At 37.5% G+C, this 21742-nt stretch overlaps 1 protein-coding gene across 2 annotated transcripts in view; it reads right to left on the bottom strand.

The window, feature by feature from the left end:
* Positions 1-21742, bottom strand: part of smap1 (small ArfGAP 1) — a 190711-nt gene that overhangs the window by 36959 nt on the left and 132010 nt on the right. For both annotated transcript variants that reach the window (XM_028821026.2, XM_028821027.2), the window contains one exon: positions 17675-17759. In XM_028821026.2, the coding sequence (XP_028676859.1) occupies positions 17675-17759 (85 nt within the window). The remainder of the gene's footprint in view (positions 1-17674; positions 17760-21742) is intronic.

The raw sequence follows: 21742 nt of genomic DNA, 5'->3' as shown, positions 1-21742 counted from the left end.
GGGTATTTACATTATACTATATTTTGTATTATATGGAGAAGACTGACACAGTTTTGCAAACTGTGGGATACGTTTTCAACTGCAAAACCAGTCAAAATAAAAAGGGGAAAATAAAAGCAATTACAATACAGAACAAAACTGCAAATATTTGATTATTTTAAAATGCGGGGGGAAAAAAATTTGCAATTCTGTCGTATCAGGACCCAACATTTTGATAATATACTACTGTGGACTCCTTGGAAACTCCCATGCCTATTGTTAAGTGAATTATAAACATTTTGCATAAAAATCTCATCTCACCATCTAAAAATCACAATTCTTGGTGAGAGTTGCATTGGCTGCAGGCCAAGTCCCCTCGTTACAGATTCCAGCTCTTCCTAGAGAATTTCCAGACGTTACTAAGCCAGCTGAGTGATATAATTCCTACAATATGTCCTGGGTCAGTTACAGGGTCTCTGCCTTGCAGAACATGCACAAAAACGCTCACCTGGAAGCATCCTTATGACAAGCCCAAACCACCTCAGCGGGCTCCTCTTAATCTGGAAGAGCACAGACTTTACTGTGAGGCCCTCCAGAATGGCTGAGTTTCTTACCCTATAATGGAGTGTCTGTCTAGCAGCCCTGTGAAGACATTTCTGACACTTATATTCACAATCTCATTCTTTCAGTCATTACCACAGCTCATGATCAAAGGTGAGGACAGTGATGCAGATTAACCAGTAAACCTAGAGTTTTGTCTTTAGTCTCCACTTCACTACTAAATACTGGTACATCGCCCGCAGAACAGCTGCTGCTCAAATCTACTGATCGTTCTCACATTCCCTTCTACCATCACTCATGAGTGCCATTCCAAGATACTTAAATAACTCCACTTGGATTAATTGTCTCCACATTACTTGTTGCATACAGTGGTAGGTTACATTACTGAAGAATTATTCTTGAATTTGCATGCCTTTGTTCATTTTTTAATTTTATTTTATGATCTTTGATTGCACTGAATGGTATATTCAGTGCTGTGTGTTAGGCTATCTCTATGTATGCGACATACAGAAATTTATCAAAATCAAGCTATTATAATGTAGTAAGGAAATCATGTCATCCTGTTAGATTAATATTAAGGTATAATTTTTTAAAGAATTTACACACTTTTTAGTTAGCCAATAAAAGGTGTCATTTTGCTTGGCTTTTCTCTACATTCATAATGGCTAACACGGTACAACACCCTAGTACTACACAGCTTCTGAGAAAGTGGTAAATAGTCAACACTACAACAGTGACCAAAACATTTAGATCTTTCTTTGGCATACAACATTTCAGACATCATTCAGTATTAAAATATTACACTATGTTTCTAAGTCCATGTGTGTAGCACAGTGGCAATAATTTTGCAGTTGACAAACTTGGTTTGAAATCTGAACAGAGGCACCGTTTGTACAATGTAAACACATTCTCCTCTTGTCTGCTGTAGATATTCTTTCCACATACTAAAGACTTGCTTGTTCAGTGTATTAGTAACTAAGCCTGGCATGGTCTGAATGAGTGTGGGTACTTACTTTAATGTGGTCTGCAATTAACTGTTCCACTGTTTAAAGTTGCCTTCCTCTTTATGGCCAATGATGTTGTGATATGAATTTCCTCAATATGTTACTGAACTGTACATGCAGGTTAGAAAATTGATGCACCAAAATTATTACAGTCCTTAAGTTACAATACTATTTCAATATTGTGTGGTTTGAGTGTTAAGTGTAGCACCACCTTTCTCCAGCCTTTGTGTTTCTTAGAATTCTGCTGAGAAACAGTAGAATGCCGCAAAGCAAAAGAACTCTCTTCAGCAGCTGACATCTCTAGTTAGAGGGCCCTCACAGTGGCTAAGCCATTAAAGTTTAAAGACTAATGTTTTTGATTCATTCTCCACTTTCATTGTGGACCTAATAGCCAACAAAACTGCCAATACAGAAACACAGAAACAATTGCACTATGGCTGTAACTGTAAATTGTCATGCAAGCAATCTCTAAATTATGCTAAATATACTGCTTCTGTTTCAAGCAATTTTAAGCAAATTGTGAGAACTGCACAGAAATCATTAAGCATTTGAAACACATAATTACGTCACATGGTGCAATGTATGAAACACACAGATAAAAATATTTTTGCTTAATATAATAAAAGAATATTTAATTCAAGAGTATGAAAGAAGTTGTGCTTAAGACAAAATAGGTAGTGGAAGTAGTTTAACTGTGGCTTTCTAATCATTAAATTGGCAATTAAACATTTTCCAATAATGGTACTAACAAAAACAAGTCTTCTGATGTTGACAAATATATGCATACAGGCTCTGTAAACAGTAGGGTAAAAAAATTATATTCACATAATCAACACCTTACCCTTTAAGAAGATTCATAATCTTGGTCCTCCATTCATGAGTCATTCACTCAAAAATCTAAGCAATTCTAAAAGGCTTCTTAAAAATAGGTTTGACTAGCCAGATGCAGTATTCTCATGCTTGGCTGAACCTCTGCAATATTATGCATTAACTGTCATGGCAGCTGTAATCTTGATAAGTGCTTTGCAGTCAGGTCAATTTTTTTTCTTCTTTTCAGTGTATCTTCAACCGTTTACAGTACCTGCTATTCTTTGCCACATGCTCAAATGGCACAAAACTACTTTAAAAATTCTGGTGCAATGTTCTTGTATTCTAGTATTTAATAACACCTAATTTCCCTTACATATTTTATATTCATTTACAAAAAAAACTAAATAAAAAAAAAAGTATTTTTCAAGGAATTTACACATAATCTTCCATGGACACACAATATTACCAATAACGCATATTACTTTGAAACACTTTAAAATAAAAATGGAGAATTCATAAATAAAACTTATAATTTTAATGCATACATAATTCTGCATACTGTATACAGTAGATCAGTACTAGCTCAGAAAGTATCAGCAGTCAAAATAACATGTAACACTTTAAGAGGTCACGATTTATTACAACTAAGCACAATGAGATATATTGTAGGATTTCATGCAAATGTGCAATCTCAATTTTTAAACCATCACAGGATAGCTCTGCCAACACTGACCCTGAATTAGGGGGACATTATTCTCCTCACTACATACATACATACAAATATTTGTAGATATATATTCATAGATACACAGTATATATTCCATTATGCCTACCATTAAATTCTATCAGTAACCAAATGCAGGCTGAAATCAAGATGTGGCTGCAAGATTTAAATTTACACTATCAATACGTGTTTTACACAAAAAAATAAAAGACTATACTTATCCAGGTTGATTATTTTTATAAAGCACAAAGATAATGCATAAATGTTAAACAGACCAGTTTCAAAGATAACAAAAAAACTGTCTGCTTACTTAGCCATTTTCAAAAAATTAATTAGCTACTAATTTGGCACTGGCAACAGAAATCTTTAATCCATATAGAAATTAAATTAGAAACAGTAGCAAAAATAAACCAAGCATGTTTGAGACCTATTGAAAAATTATCTAATATGTTTTTATAATATTATTTATTTTTCTTTACATTTCATTTACATTGAAAGAAAATCACCTGCAAAAAAGTTTTTTCTCATCCTAGAACACAAAATTTCTCAATATACAAGAGAAAACTGTTACACAAACATAAGAGCTTTGTTCTTATAACAAAAAATAAAACTAAAAGTTAACAATATAGTTTCCTCCACATCCTCAATTTATATTTATTACCAGATTACCACTCTGGGACTTTGTTCTTCCTCAACTTGAAATACACATCAGTAAGACACATTGTTCAATTTGAGCCTCATCATCCGGCAACCCTTCCATCAAGCATAGCCTCTGGTCACAGTATAGACTATAAATTCCTTTCCTTGCAGCTGCTCTTTCATACCCAAGAGGATCGAGGCAATATTGTACCTAAATAATTGATAAGCTCTTTCCTGCAAAAACTAGCTGTACTTTTGTGAATTTTTAAGTAAGGGGATTTGAGGAAATAAAAGATGGGGAGGTAAAAGAGAGGAAAAAAAAAAAAAAAGAATCCACGACAATGCTAGAAACTCTCAATTCCTAATTTCCTTTTAAATAATTGACACCTTCTCTCTGCAAACTGCTCTCTAACATAACCAAACAATCAATAGAGGGTAATAACTCTGTGGCTAAAATCTATGCCACTTATCGATTCTCAGTCAGAAGATTTCTCAGGAAAGGCAGCGCTACATTTATAGAATATTAAAAAGCACATAAAAGGGTTAGAAACGGTAATTTAAATGTTTCTTTTAGGATGAAGTATAAGCCATCTTGTCTTAAAGCAACAACAGCAGTATACTAACAGCTATCTTCTCCATTGTATAATATTTTAAAAACCAATTTTACATACATGATGTTAAAAATTTACTGCATCAAAATAGGATGAAAAAATAAGTTAATCCACTGCCTGGGTAGCAGCTCTTGTAATTTACCATTACAGCATGATCATGACCCAAAGCCATGTCAAAAGGCAAACAAGGTCACTTTAGAGAAAGAGGTAGACACTGTAGAATCATCTTGTTAAGTCAAAATATCTGTTTCAAGCCCTTTGTGCAGAGCAACAAACAACCATTGGAGCATTTTATATCTCTAATAAAGGGTGGGTTAATAAAATGCTAGTGTGGATAAACAGTCTAGCTACTAAGTTTTTATCTTTTTCTTTAAATACCCCTAGACTTGCACTTTTCCTACTATTGCCTTTTACATTTTTGGGATTTTTAAATAGATTCATCATTTTCTGTAACTGCTTCTTCCATTATAATACCACATGCTTCAAATAAAATTTTGCAGAGAGAGAGACAGAGAGAGGGAGAGAGAGAGAATTAAGCACTTCAAGAGTAGAGCCTACATGACCTGCTCCTCTACTTAAATCCTTTGGACTGGGTATGTGGATGCTGCCAATACTGTGAATGATTCCAGCTTGAATTTGCTCACTGAGTTGGGGAAAGTGACTGCAAATTGTGTTGTCTCTGACTTCAAGTCAGCGGTGTGAGGTGGAGCAAGAGGCACTGGCCACAGGCATGATGCAGACCTAGAGGCATGAATTTGTAGACAGGGACACCACAGAAAAAGATCACTGGAGCTGCTTGGAAGGAATAACAGAAGATTGGAGAGGCAGCAGTGGTGTTAGAAAACAGCACAGGGAGGAGATGGCCTCCAATAAACCTCAAATGTGGGAGAGACACAGCATTTCACAATGTATTAAGAACTACCAGCACCAGTGGGGATAAAATGTCAACCACAGAAGGTCAAAAAAAAAAAAATGCAGATGAAGATCTGTCAAAATATTGTCATATACAGTGCAGTCACCAAAGGTCAATAATAAAAGATTTCAACATCAACATCAGAAACAGAAACATAAATTAAAAATCAGAAATTTGCAATTATTGTTCAAGGAGTTAAATCATACTGCATGTAAGTAACATGATTCATAACAATAATTAATCCAAAATAGACTGATGTACAAGTTCATGCACCCTTTAAACTGAGTCCCTCCCACCCCCCACCCGATAAAAAATTAACAAATGAGTTAAAAGGGCTGTAGCCTTCAATCACAAGGGCAGAATTGAAAAGTTCAGTGTGAAAATGCACACATTTGAGCAGAGGAATTGCAAGAAAATTACAGGGTCAAAGTGCTAAAGTTTATGACCAGTGGTCTCTGGCTCTACACTTCAAGTGCTTGTTGTCTTTGGTTTTACCAGTGTTTAATTATTTAGTATTTTATGAAAATGTTCTGGATTAAGACTTGCTTCAATAATTTTTGGAAATTTGTTCATCAACCTCTGTAATTCATCACCAAACCACATAGTGATGTATCTGGTAAAAGCCTTTCAGCTGTAAATCTGAACAAACTGACATGTGCTTGAAACTAAGGAAGAGACTGGCACAAATTACATAACAATTTCAGGTGCAGTGGATTGAACAAGATTGATACATTATATCTTAATCAAACAGTACTTTCGAAAATAAAGAGAGCAGGAGGAAGAGTTGAAAAATAAAAAGACAGATTTCATTACTTTAATAAACTAATTTTTAAAAACTTATTTAGAAGCCTAAATTATGTCATTTTCTAATTTCACCATATTCACACTGTGTTCACTAATTTTTTAAGACAGTCAGATAGAACATTATTTTCCGCCAGGGTGAAATTTGGCTTTTTACAGAAGCTATTTATATAAAAAATATATAAACAGGTAAATAAACAAACACACACACTTTGTTCTGAACACACACCAGAATGGCCATAAATGAAGGAAATTCAAAAGAAAAAATGTCTGACTTGGTAAACCCAATCGCAGTGAGGCATTATGCAGACAAATTGCTGTTAGTATAAAGGAGCCCCAGTAGTGCCTTCACACACTTCTGCTGAATAATTCATTGGTTGAACACACTCAGTGTTTGTATTTCAAAGAGAAGATATAGAGCATTGTTCATAATGGCACTAAGTTTTGTTTTAATTTCCTTCTTTGCTATGACTGTCAGGGGGCCCAGAATGTGTCCCATAACTGAGATCACCCTTTTTATCAGCTTGCTGATTCAGTGGGCCTCACTTGAACTGATGTTACCAGTAAAGTACACCACAGCAGAGAAAAATTGCACTGACCATCACAGAGTTCTAGAAGATGGAAAGGATGTCACCTCCTACATTAAAGGAACACAGTCTCACAAGGAAAAAGAGCCTGCTCTGACCTTCCTTATATAGTTCCTCTGTGTTCCAAGACCAGTCCAACATGCCATTAATGTGGACTTCCAAATACTTGTAGTAGTGGACCACCTCTACATCCACTCCTTGAATAGTGACTGGACATAGAGGCTCTTTGGTGCAATGAAAGTCAGTAACTAGTTCCTCAGTTTTGCTGATTTTAAGATGCAGACAATTCTCTTTGCAACAAGAAACAAACTTCACCACCTAGCTCCTATACTCTGTCTCATTCCCATTATTGATGCTCCCCATTAATACAGAACCATCTAAGAATTTCTGCAAGTGACATGACCTAGTGTTATATTTGTAGTTGGAGATGTACAGAGTGAAGGGATAATGAGACAGGACTGTTCCTTGTGGTGCTCCAGTGCTGCTTGCTCACATGTGCATTAGAAACACGGTCCTTGAGTCTTACAAACTGCAGTCTGCCCTAAAGATAGTTCATTATCCAGGACACCATAGGCTCAGCCATCTGCATACCTCAGAGTTTACACCTTAACCCTCACAGTGCTGCCAGCTTTGTCCAGGTGAGAATAAGCCTTTTTGGAGAAGACAGATAATTGCATCCCAAACTCCAATTTTTGTCTGATAGCAAACTATCAGTCCAGGACCAGTCTCTCGTAGGTCTTCATGATGTGAGATGTAAGTGCCACTTGTCTGTAGTCATTAGCTGAAGAGGTGCCTGCCTTGTTTGGAACAGGAACAATGCAGGATGTTTTCCACAGCAGTAGCACTTTCTGAAGCCTTACGGACAGACTGAGCAGGTTACAAAGGACACATGAAAGTTGGTCAGTAGAGACCTTAAGAACTGAAGCACCGACTCCATCTGGTCCAGCAGCTTTGCCTGTGTGCAGCTTTCTCAGTTGTCTCCTTTCTTGGTGTTCAGTTATGTGCAAACCACACTGATGATCAGAGGTGAACTTGTCAATGGCCATTTCAGCTGATGTGATAGGAGTTGTTGATGTAGTAGGGATGGTGTGGGGAGACTGGTCTTTGGAACAAGGTGGCAGGGAAAGTCTGTTAAAATTTTGGTTTGGGGCATTAGGTTTGTCCGCATCCCCTTCTAACACCTGTGCCTTGGATTGCTAAGACCTGTAATTATACCCATTCCATTCCAGACATCCTTCATATTATTCTGAGAGAGTTTGTTTTCAATTTTAGCTTTGTAAGCTTCCTTTCCTTTACTCAGCTTTTTCTTTAGCACATGCTGTACGTCCCTCAGAACCTCTGTCACCGGATTTGAATGCTTTCTTTTTCTTATTCAGAAGACCTTTTAGCTTCTTAGTAATGCAGGACTTGCGGTTTGGAAAGCAGCACACTGTCTTTGTTGGTACCACTGCGTCAACACAAAAGTTAATATAGTCTGTGATGCAGTGACAGAGTCGTTTAGTATTGTCCCTATATGACTCTCACATCATTTCCCAGCCTGTCATTTAGAAGCTGTCATTCAGTGCCATTTCACATTCCAGGCTCCATTTCCTCACTATTCTGGTGGTAACAGGATTGCATGCGTGTAGCTGGGAATAAGATGAATCAGGCTGAGGTCAGATTTATCCAAAGGTGCCAATATATTACACTTAAAGGCATCTTTAAAATTTGAATACAGCAGGCGCAGCTTGTTGTTTCCTCAAGTGCAACCAGTTACAAAGATCATTTAACTAAATGATTTTCAAAGCAGATAAAGAAAAAAAATACTATCACACTATTATATGTATGGATGGATGCAAATGGAGAAAATTAACATGTTTTCCCCACATACAGTTCATCCAGAAAGTATTCACAGCGCATCACGTTTTCCACATTTTGTTATGTTACAGCCTTATTCCAAAATGGATTAAATTCATTTTTTTCCTCAGAATTCTACACACAACACCCCATAATGACAACATGAAAAAAGTTTACTTGAGGTTTTTGCAAATTTATTAAAAATAAAAAAACTGACAAATCCCATGTACATAAGTATTCACAGCCTTTGCTCAATACTTTGTCGATGCACCTTTGGCAGCAATTACAGCCTCAAGTCTTGTTGAATATGATGCTTGGCACACCTATCCTTGGCCAGTTTCGCCCATTCCTCTTTGCGGCACCTCTCAAGCTTCATCAGGTTGGATGGGAAGCGTCGGTGCACAGCCATTTTAAGATCTCTCCAGAGATGTTCAACCAGATTCAAGTCTGGGCTCTGGCTGGGCCACTCAAGGGCATTCACAGAGTTGTCCTGAAGTCACTCCTTTGATATCTTCGCTGTGTGCTTAGGGTCGTTGTCCTGCTGAAAGATGAACCGTCGCCCCAGTCTGAGGTCAAGAGCGCTCTGGAGCAGATTTTCATCCAGGATGTCTCTGTACATTGCTGCAGTCATCTTTCCCTTTATCCTGACTAGTCTCCCAGTTCCTGCCGCTGAAAAACATCCCCACAGCATGATGTTGCCACCACCATGCTTCACTGTAGGGATGGTGCCAGTTTCCTCCAAACGTGACGCCTGGCATTCACACCAAAGAGTTCAATCTTTGTCTCATCAGACCACAGAATTTTCTTTCTCATGGTCTGAGAGTCCTTCACGTGCCTTTTGGCAAACTCCAGGTGGGCTGCCATGTGCCTTTTACTAAGGAGTGGCTTCTGTCTGGCCACTCTACCATACAGGCCTGATTGGTGGATTGCTGCAGAGATGGTTGACCTTCTGGAAGGTTCTCCTCTCTCCACAGAGGACCTCTGGAGCTCTGACAGAGTGACCATCGGGTTCTTGAACACCTCCCTGACTAAGGCCCTTCTCCCCCGATCGCGCAGTTTAGATGGCCGGCCAGCTCTAGGAAGAGTCCTGGTGGTTTCAAACTTCTTCCACTTATGGATGATGGAGGCCACTGTGCTCTTGGGGACCTTCAAAGCAGCAGAAATGTTTCTGTAACCTTCCCCAGATTTGTGCCTCGAGACAATCCTGTCTCGGAGGTCTACAGACAATTCCTTTGACTTCATGCTTGGTTTGTGCTCTGACATGAACTGTCAACTGTGGAACCTTATATAGACAGGTGTGTGCCTTTCCAAATCATGTCCAGTCAACTGAATTTACCACAGGTGGACTCCAATTAAGCTGCAGAAACATCTCAAGGATAATCAGGGAAAACAGGATGCACCTGAGCTCAATTTCGAGCTTCACAGCAAAGGCTGTGAATACTTATGTACATGTGCTTTCTCAATTTTTTTATTTTTAATAAATTTGCAAAAACCTCAAGTAAACTTTTTTCACGTTGTCATTATGGGGTGTTGTGTGTAGAATTGTGAGGAAAAAAATGAATTTAATCCATTTTTGAAATAAGGCTGTAACATAACAAAATGTGGAAAAAGTGATGCGCTGTGAATACTTTCCGGATGCACTGTATATTAGTGTAAGCTGCATATATCTGGAAGAGCAATGCAGCTAAAAAAAAAAGTCATTTTTAACACAATTTTCATTTGAATTTAATAAAAAAATTATCTAATGGTCCAGAAACTACGCAAATTAGTCAGTAAAATCTAAGCCAGAAAAATTATCAGTTCAGTGTTTTGCTCAAATAGAAATGCCTGAAACAGACTGATAGCAATGTGACCAAATCTTTTCAACATTTTTATTAAAATATCAGAAGACTTCTTAAAAAAAGATTCTAGTATTAGAGCCAAAGGTAAGGAATACCAATGAGAAAACACAAACTTAGCTATTGATTTGTGCATTGATTTCTAAAGATTGCAAAGTAAAAAAATAGAAGATTCTTACTAAAATAGTCTTAAACATCTAACTGGACTGAATTGCTCTCAACATGCATTTTCAAATGGGTTTCTACAAAAATACTAATTTATCATGGCTCTAGGGTTCCAAAGCTGGATTAAGCAGTTTTGAGATTGTTACAGGGAGAAGGAATATTCAGAAGTTTATTTCAATATTTCCAGGTGTACCTGACTCAGCAAATTCACGCAGAAATCAAGCACCATCATTCTCTGAGTGCAAAGAACACAAACGATGCAAGGATTTACAAGGCTCTGTAAGCATGGCCAGTGTAATGGTTCTTGACCATTAGAAACAGTCCAAACAAATATGGCTTTCATGGAAGGGTAGACAGGAAACAGCTCATCTTCAAAAAGAACATGGCAGCTTGGCTAAACTTTGCACAGTTGCCTCTGAATGAACTGTAATATTTAGGGAATGCAGTACTCTGGACAGATAACATCATACAGTTGTTGTGCAGAGGTTTATTTGGTGAAAACCAACATAGTGAATCACAAAAATTTCATAAGAACTGTCAACTATAAAAGGTTGATTATTTAAGGTTGTACTGCAGCCACAAGACTCTTAAGTGTCACAATCATTGACTTCACCATGAACTCTTCCGTATATCACTCTACAAGTCAATGTGAGACCAACAGTCTGGCAGAGGAGGCTTGGTTGAAAATGGATCATGATACTTTCAGAGAGTTGTGCATAATCAAATCCCCTCAAACATCAATGAACCAAAGCAGTGGTGTAGAGTGTAAACCAAAGTTAGTCCAAAATGACATAATAGACTTAAACTCACACAGAGCTTAACCCATTTTGTTCCAAGCTATTAGTTCCAAAGATGGTTCTACAAGCTAGCAAATGATGGAATGTACTAATTTTTTCACAAAATACTTCTTAATGTTCGCTATTTTTTATTAGATGACAAACAATGCTTTGTTATCTGCATCTAGATTTATCTAAATCTATGACTTTATTAAAAAGATTAACATTAGTTATGCTGTGATATACAAAGCCTGTGGCTTATAAGATACACAAAAAATGCAAAAGTGGAACAATACACATAAGAAATCATGAGAAAAAACATACTGCATAATGGCAGAAAAGTGGTGCTAGAATGAAAAAATCTTATGAAAGCATTATGATCCAATATATGCAGCCAAAGCATCAACTGAGTGTTGTCAAATCAAACCTTAACCTCAGTAACAGAAGCTGAAAAAAGCTGAAAATTGCGTTTCACCAAAAGGTTCCCACCTCACTTGAGGCACCATAAGCAATATCGCCAAGAAGAATGGGTAAATATAATTAACACTTGCTATAAAAGATGCATTGCTCTAATTTCTACCAAAGATGCTCCTAAAAATACTGAATCAAAAGTGGCTCATATCACTTTTATTTTACACCCTTCTTCAAACTACCTTTGGTGTTTTTTTTTTTTTTTTTTAAATACGGTATATTAGATATGATTTAAAGACTACTGCAAAAACACAAAACCAAATACAATATTACTGTATGACATAACAATTATGTACACTAAGAACAAAAAAAAATCAATTCTGGTATTTCAAAACAGCCATCACAAGAAAATCTAGTACCTCATTTGTTTTCTAATATTTAATTTCATACTTGACAGCTTTTTCATTTACCTTAAATCCTGCAAATGAAATCTATGGTTAAGAGATCCATCTTCTGATATTTATAGTTAGAAGTGGCATCAGTTCCTCACATCTGTTACAGGCTTTTTAAAATACATTTTAAATTTTGAATTATAAACACATTTTATAATTTTTCTGAGACAAAACAAAAGGAAAAGTGACCTAAGATAGGATGGTCTACAAATGCACAACACTACTGAGTCTGTTTATATATCCATAAGAAACATATGTAACACCTTGGTGAATCTAGGCTGGGGTACTACCCAGTATTATAAAAGTATACCTAAAAGTAGCTTCCAAGATTATGTAATATTAAAAAAAAAAAAAAAAACTGCCCCATGGTTCAGCCATCTTAGTATCATAAACAAGCCTTGTCAAATGAGAATAAAGCATGACAGGCAAAAATTACACATTTACAAAGGTGAGTTTTCATCCTTCTTTCAACTTATTTATTTTCATCACATTTTGCTACTAGCTGTAAGAAATGTTTCTGTATCATTAAGTAAAATTATCAGGTACTTAATTTGTTTTGAACAAGTAAAGCCAAACTATATTCAAAATTCAAAAATAAGCGAGCTATAAAGATGCAATCTCTAACAGTTTCCATAAGTCTTTTTTTCCCCCAAACATTTTCAGTATCAGTGCTTCTATGATTAATTCTTATCATTTTCTGTTACAATATTTTACACAAATAGATCTGAGTTCATATTCATACATAAAAGAGGTCTTCTTTGTATATGCCTGGTATCCTACTGCTTTTTAGTTACAGGAACAGAAATTTCAATAAATTAATATATAGATATTAACAAACACTACTTTTACCAAGCATACTTTAAAATGAATACAAATATACAGTATATATTGTTACTGTACATGAAACATTATTTCATTTAAGTTGATCGTTAATGGTGCTTTGTACTAAAAACTGACTGTTCTGGAACATGTTTGCCTGGTATGCCTTCAGGAATTGTGTCAGATGAAGACAGCATGAAGTCAGCGCTGCATATGATTCAAAATACTTTTATGTTATCTTCGTTCATTATTTCAGTACAGACTATTTAAAAAACAAAAAGAAAAAATTCTCATTGAAATTGATTTTCAGATTGAGTAATCGACATAATTATTGACATGTCTCATATTTACAGTGAGAGAGACTGGGAGGGCCGAAGAGAGTTGTATGTGAACATTTTGCAAATTGCTCATCAAGATGCCATAGTCATGTGCAGCGACGAGGCACATTTCCATTTGAATGGTTGCGTAAATAAGCAAAATGTTCGCTACTGGGCTAAAACCAACCCTCATGAACTTTATCAGAGACCTCTGCGCAGTGAGCATGTTATAGTTTGGTGCGCCGTTGTAAAATTTGGCATTGTAGGCCCTTACTTTTTCAGGAGGAAAAAGCAACTGTCACCATCACTTCAGAACGTTACATTGAAATCCTGGAGAACTTTTTGCGGCCCAAACTGGAAAAAATGGATGTACTGGATGCCTGGTTTCAACAGGATGGAGCAACAGCTCATACGGCATGGAGATCCATGCAAGTTTTGTGGGAGATGTTTCTGGGGAAGCTGATCTTCCTGCACAACGATGTTGGGTGGCTTTCACGTTCACCTGATCTCACTCTGTGCGATTTCTTCTTGTGGGGCTATCTCAAGTCAAAGGTATACACAGACCAACCTCAAAACCTCGAAGTCCTCAAGGACGCTATTCACCATGAAATTGTTGCGATTTCCCTTGAAATGGGTGAACGAGTCATGCAAGTGTTCAGAAATCATCTTGAAGTGTGCATAGCTAATGAAGGCCACCACCTTGATTAAATCATTTTTTTTTTTTTTTATAAACACAGTGAAAAAAATCTATTTTGTATACACTTTCTTGTGTTGTAATGAAATTTATCTTATCTTGTAGCATTTTTGCAGAATGTTTGAAATTTTGTACTTTTTATGGCACACTATGTTTTACTGATGGAAACATTTTATCTGGTAATGTTAGATTTCATAGTTTACTATTTCCTCCGAAGAAGGTAGGATATGTTTAACATATTACTTCTGACAATCTGAAATAAAAAGAAGGGTAGACCCTGACACAACCCTGCTTAATCAGTGCAGTCATTGGCATGGGCCCATGAACAAAGCTTAACTCTTACTAAAACTAACAATTCACTCTTTAGAAAGGAATAGGGAACAGATGTGAGTTATAAACCCTTGTACAAAAAAAAAAATAAATCAAACAATTGCAGTTACAAATCAGGTTTTCAGGCCTTCAACTAAAATATAACATTAGGTGCAATACTTAAGTTAATATATTTAATATACATTTAAAAACATTTATCTAAACAATAAAACTGTACAAATACCAATTACCACTTTGCCAAAAAAAAAAAAAAATTGTTTATCCTTAATTAAATTCAATTATAGAGATAAGAGTCAGCTGATTGAATAGAGTCTTGATTATGGCCAAGCCTGCTCAATATAATTCTCACTTATTTTAATCCTTACTGTCACAGTCAAGATGTCAGTATAAAGTTTCCATGGGCATAAGATGCCACCATCAAAGCAAATCCCTGTAGACTTCAGAAAATAGTTGTCTATCAGTACCAAAAATCTACAAAGCCCTTTCAATGGTTGCAGGACTCCACCAAACCAAAGTGAGAGGCACAATGCTCTTCAAATGTAAAGGATGTAGAGGAGCAATTAAACATCCCTAGGAGTGGCTACCTTGCCAGAATTACTCCAACAACTCAGAGTAAAATCACTGAGGAAGTCAGAGTATCCTAAAAAAAATTCCAAAGATCACCAATTACCAATTTTCTCTGCCCTCACCAAGAGCATTTATAACACCACATTAAGACAGAAACTGGGTAAAAATGACTTTCACTGGACAGCAGCAGGGCTGAAACCACTGCTAACCAAAACCATATACAGTGATCCCTCGCTATATTGCGCTTCGCCTTTCGCGGCTTCACTCCATCGCGGATTTTATATGTAAGCATATTTAAATATATATCGCGGATTTTTTGCTGGTTCGCGGATTTCTGCGGACAATGGGTCTTTTAATTTCTGGTAAATGCTTCCTCAGTTGGTTTGCCCAGTTGATTTCGTACAAGGGACGCTATTGGCAGATGGCTGAGAAGCTAGATTGCTTACTTTTCTCCCTCTCTTGCGCTGAGTTTCTCTGATCCTGACGTAGGGGGATTGAGCAGGGGGGCTGTTCGCACACCTAGACGATACGGACGCTCGTCTAAAAATGCTGAAAGATTATCTTCACGTTGCTATCTTTTGTGCAGCTGCTTCCTGAAACGACATGCTGCACGCTGCTTCGCATACTTAAAAGCTCGAAGGGCACGTATTGATTTTTGACTTCGTTTTTCTCTGTGTCTCTCTCTCTCTCTCTCTGCTCCTGATGGAGGGGGTGTGAGCTGCCGCCTTCAACAGCTTTGTGCCGCGGTGCTTCGCATACTTAAAAGCCAAACAGCCCTATTGATTTGTTTGCTAGAGATTGTTTTCTCTATCTATGTGACATTCTGTGCTCCTGACACGCACTCCTTTGAAGAGGAAGATATGTTTGCATTCTTTTAATTGTGAGACAGAACTGTCATCTCTGTCTTGTCATGGAGCACAGTTTAAACTTTTGAAAAAGAGACAAATGTTTGTTTGCAGTGTTTGAATAACGTTCCTGTCTCTCTACAACCTCCTGTGTTTCTGCGCAAATCTGTGACCCAAGCATGACAATATAAAAATAACCATATAAACATATGGTTTCTACTTCGCGGATTTTCTTATTTCGCGGGTGGCTCTGGAACGCAACCCCCGCGATGGAGGAGGGATTACTGTACAGTCATCCCTCACCTATCGCTCTGGAACGTAACCCCCACAATAGGTGAAAATCCGCGAAGTAGCGACCTATATTTATTTTATTATTTATACCTTACTTTATAAACCCTTCCCACACTCTTATAAACCTTTCTCACTCTCTTGTTAACCTTTCCCACACTCTTATAAACACTTCCTATGCTCTTAAACACTTTCTACATTCTTAAACACCGCAGACCAACACTGCACACTGCACGCAGCGATCAGATGTCGATGTGTCTGCACTTGCTTTGTGAAGGGGGGCAGCTGAACTCACGCTGAGCAGAAATGGACTTTGTGCTGCTTCTGCCAAAATGCCTGCTTGTCGCTCTGCGCGTTCGGAAGGAGGAGGAGGAGTGGAGGTGTGTGAGGGCTGGACACACGTTCGCTCAAACCCCCCTCCCCGGAGGTGCAGTACGCTCCTGCCACTTCACATTGTCAAGGGGGTGGGGAGCTGAATGAACGCTAAGGAGAAGTGGACTTTGTGCTGGCTTTGTGCTGCTTGTCACTCTGCGTGTCAATAATTTAAAAGCCTGTACAGCACCTATTTTCCTGTCTCACTGTCTTGTCTTGCGTGAAGTTAAAATGTTTTATAATAGTGAGATGTTACTCATATCCTTAGCCCGACATCCACATATCGTGTGTTAACAAAGTGTGTTTTATAAGTTTACATGTGTTTAAAGCATGTGGGATGGGTATTTTAAGGCTTAAACTATAAAAATGTTTATTTATATGGTCTTTCTATATCGCGGATTTTCTCCTGTTGCTGATGGGTCTGGAACATAACTTCCGCGATAGGCGGGCAATCACTTGTATTTAAAAACCCGCGAAGTCGTGAATCCGCGAAAAGTGAACCGTGAAGTAGCGAGGGATTACTGTATGCTCATTTCATTTAGAAGGAAGCATATGAATGATCTCTAAGCCTTCAGACAGAACATTCTTTGGACAGATGAGACAAACGTGGAATTTTCCAGATGACATGGGTCTCATTATGTCTGGCATAACGCAAACACTGTATTCCACCAGGAGAACATCAGACCAACAGTCAAACAAGTGCAAAGGCGTAGGAATGTTTTTCTGTCCCAGGACATGGACAACCTGGCACAATTGAAGGTGCCATGAATTTTTCTCTGCATCAGAAAATTCCTAAAGAGAATGCTCAGTCATCATAAGTGAGCAAAACAATGATCCAAAACACGAAAGCAAGTCAACATTAAAATCTAAACCCAAAACCTAATAGAGATACTGTGACCAGTTCTAAGCTGTTCATGCCTGAAAACCTACACATTGCCAAATTTTTCCTTGGGACAAATAAAACACTTTAGATGTACATCTCTGAATCTTAGCATTTCTACAAGGAACAGCACGGTAAAATTCCTCCACCACAACGTGGAAGACTTGTATTGAATTACAGGAAGGGCTTGATTATGGTCACTGAAACTAAATGTGGCACAAACAGTTATTAAGCATACAGGAGAAATTATTTTTTCTCATAGTGCCAGTTGGTTTTAGAGAAGTTTATTCATTCCAGAAATTACATAAGTTTAAGAAAAAAAAAGACACCCAAGTGAGCAAATGGTTATGTATAGTGCCATGACTGCATTTTTAAAAAGAGGCATTGATTTTTATATATCTATATTACCCTTTACAATGTTGCTCCATCTACAACCATGTCCCCAATTTACTTACCCAAACCTAATAAATCAATAGATGGTTCTACTGTTTTGAGAGGACTCGCATGATGATCTGTTGAGTGTTCTTCTTTCTTCTGAGGCTTTAAAAACAAACACATATTAAATATTAAAGTATTACTTTTTTGCCATCTTTATATTTTTGTTAAGTCTGCAGCTGGGGTGAATGGCAGTTTCCATTTGAGTACTTAAGATTACATTATTAATAATTAAAATGAACAATAATAAATGCATCAATCATCATCTATGCTTTCACAAAACATTTTTAAAAGTAGTGGGATAGTTCAAGATACTGCAGGTCTGAATATCTACAAGATCTAGATCTCAAAACAGATTGTTTTCTTTGTATAGTACATATTTTCTCAGGCAAAACTTGTATAATGTAAATATTACTTCTGTGTAAACCACAATATAAGTATACTTATCTAAAGAGTTAGATTTCTGCGTAGTTCTAGTTATTTGAAAAAGAGATGTGATGAGAGATTTAATGCAAGTCACACTGATTCAGAGTTGAATAGAAGCTATCAGGGTTTGCTCAATGAGTGGGTAGGTAGGTAGGTAGGTAGGTAGGTAGGTAGGTAGGTAGGTAGGTAGGTAGGTAGGTAGGTAGGTAGGTAGGTAGATAGGTAGATAGATACTTTATTAATCCCAATGGGAAATTCATTGAAGTAGTACTTCATTAAAATGAGGGAGGGAGAAACTGTGTCATTCAGCATTCAGAAATATCCTACAAGTCTACAAATACTTGCTAATGTCCCATAAAGTGTAACTGATGCAAAGTTTACTGCAAGCTAGGCAACATTCATATAACCTCAACATAGATCAAATTGATTATCCCATTTCATCTGAAACATGTAAAATACAATGTTCAGATTACAGCTTTGTTTACCCTACCAGAACTTAATATTAAGACAAATCAAACAAATTTATCCATCTTACTAACCGAAGGTTGTAAACCGGATGGGCGCAGGGCTCACCGGATGTACGGAAACCCCAAAGGTCCATGCTGTGACAACGCGAAAGGAGTCATGGCACACACCAACTGTGACAACGCGCTTGTGAAAGGAGTCACGGCTCAAACCAACTGTGACAACGCGCGCACCTACAACGCGCTTGCTAAAGGAGTCGCGGCTCAAACCAAAGAAAACACAGAAACGAGACTACGACCTGTGAACTACACCTGAGGTAAAGCGTGCACGCCAGGTTGTACGGCCGCCCGGACGTGACCGCCCACACCACCGCATATACCCTCCATGATATGTCTTCACGCAGCAGCTTCCCACCGAGGCGCATATTGCGCTGTGGCGCTCGCCCCACAGTCAGACGCAGCGGCTTCCCAGAGTCAGTAGGTGGACACCAAACAACACAACCTGTTCAAGCAGTTGGTGTCAGGGAAGGCAACAGACTCACGTCTCCACAAAACGAAACCACTTTAGTACAGATATGCCTATTGGATTAAATGACATTTCCCCAGACGCACCCGCCCTCCATCCACATATCGGACGGAACAGAAACTGATTGCCATTCTAGGATTTCGAATCGTGGGCTTACTTGTTTGTCCTAACTCAGAAGTGCAGATAGACATATAAGGCAAAGTGAACACAACAGAGTAACTGAAACAGAAAGAGTCTTAAAATTATGAACAACTGCAACAACAACTAGCACTCAAGTTTCCACATATCAACATGAAGACATGCATTTCTTTAAAATAGGCATGACTCAGAAAGACACCATCCCTGAACTTCTACATATATAAAATTTAAAAAGGTATAGAAAAAATGTATTCATTCATTTAAAAATGTCAACTGACTATGGATTGTATGTGCATTACTGTATGGGTTTCATGTAAAAGATGCAATTAAATGCATCAGCATACAAAACCATAGCTCAAACAAACTTAGAAATAAACAAGGGTATCAACTATGATAACCTGCTAAAACGCCAATTACTACACTTGGATAATGAAAATTGTAGCGGTCCTTTCAAGCTCAAAGGATAATAAATAAGACAATTACCATCTAATTTTGAAAGTAATTATTTAAGTACTAGAAAACTTTAAGACATACATTCTCCAGCATATAAAAAACCTGGATATTTAGCAAATGAGTACAACCCTTCAAACTAATTTTAATTGGAAATGACAAGCATCTTTTACTGGAGACCATAAAGACTCAAAAAATGTGTAATTAATTAGAATAACTTAATTGAAAAGATACAAGTAAAGGTTTTTGCAAATTTATATTTCCACTTTATAGTGCTGCAAATATGAAAAATAACTTCAAAAACTGAAAGTGCATTTAGCAATAAATTCCACTATAAACAACAAACTCTGCCTTTGCTTTACTTTTAATTTATATACATTAAAGTTAAAACCCTTCTGAAACTATATTATACTGTACACATACAGTATATTATAGCACAATAACACACTTCTGAAAGCCTAAACCTTTGTTGTTGTAAATGCATACATTTTTAGAGTAAAAACTGGGCTTAACAATAGCACATTTCCCAAGGAATAATCAGCAGACAGGGTGATTAGCAACATCTATATTACTAAACGAAGGTTGTATATATGCACGGATACCAGATGCACCGTAAGCGCACGCGCACTGCGACTCAGCACCCCAGAGTCAAACCCAGCGGCTTCCCAGACTCAGTAGGTAGCGCCCAAACAACCTGTAAACTAAACTTCAGGACACAATACAACCACCGCCCGAACGTGCACACCACCGCATATAAAACCTTTGTTTAGTAATGTTTACGAAGGTTGTATATATGCACGGATGCCAGACGCAACCTATGCCAAAAGCGCACACGCACTCGCACTGCGCCCCAGAGTCAAATCCAGCGGCTTCCCAGAATCAGTAAGTGGCGCACAAACAACACAACACAACCTGTAAACTAAACTTGAGGTAAGGCGTGCACGCCAACAAGTTGCCATGGTGACATATTTAAACATAGACATAGAATAACTAGACGCCTCATGACTAGCAGAATCATATGTCAACATCACCACCATATTGTGAGTGGCTCTGCTGTGGAGTGAAGTAATGAATAATGTGCTGCTTGGGATTGTACAAACCGCTGTACGCTCCAAACCAGATCCCGGGGGATTACATTTCATAGGTAAGGCTGAACAATTGTTTTGGTTATATTTGGCCATTAGAAAATCCCATTTTATAATCTTTACTTTAGCTAAGCCAGGCTAAGCTAGCAAAGCTATGCATTTATGTGCTCAAGTGAGCCTCCAAACAACGTTTTGGCTAAACGTATTTAGTCATTAACTATGTAGATTGTTGTTAGCTGTTAACATTTCTCAAACTTGATGATGTTTTTTTCTCAAGGAGCACATTGAGGAAACACAGTTTGAAATTGACAACCATCATTTTCTGCTCATGTCTTTAGTTGTGTCTGTCTTCCACAAACTAAGGCTGCACCATATTGCCAGACTGAATACTCTCAAATTACAGGATCTGAGTGAGCGGGAGGAGTGTAAGTCTGGACGAGATCAGTGAGGTTGTGGAGAGCTTTAAATGTTAAGAGCGGTATTTAGTATTGTATTCTGCAGTTAACAGGGAGCCAGTGAAGTTGAGAGAGAATAGGTGCAATATGTTCAGTGGATTTGCAACAGCAGGATATTATCCTGGCAGCAGAATTTTGAAGAAGTTGTAAGCGATGGATACGTTTTTGTGGGATGCCAGATAGAATAGCATTACAGTAATCTATACGTGAGGTGACTCGGGCATTAACCAATACTTCAGTACTGTGTTGCGTAAGAAGAGGACAAAGTCTGGAAATGTTTCGAAGATAGAAGAAGGCAGTCCCCGAAATGTTACTTATATGGGAGGAATGATTAATAATAATAATAATAATAATAATTATTATTATTATTATTATTTAATAATTGTCATTATTAGTGTATAAATGGATATAAATAATTGCATTTAAATGATTCGCCAAAATCTGTTGTATATAAACGATACTGTTTTAAACGTCATTGTTTTTTCATCAGAAAACCCGGTTTCCACATCTACCTGTATTAGTTTAAATGGCACTTTTGCCACTC

The sequence above is a fragment of the Erpetoichthys calabaricus genome, chromosome 15 (assembly GCF_900747795.2).
Source record: "Erpetoichthys calabaricus chromosome 15, fErpCal1.3, whole genome shotgun sequence".
In the NCBI taxonomy this organism is placed as follows: Eukaryota; Metazoa; Chordata; class Cladistia; order Polypteriformes; family Polypteridae; genus Erpetoichthys; species Erpetoichthys calabaricus.
Note: the sequence above shows the minus strand (reverse complement) of the source record. Positions and strands in the feature narration are given on the sequence as shown.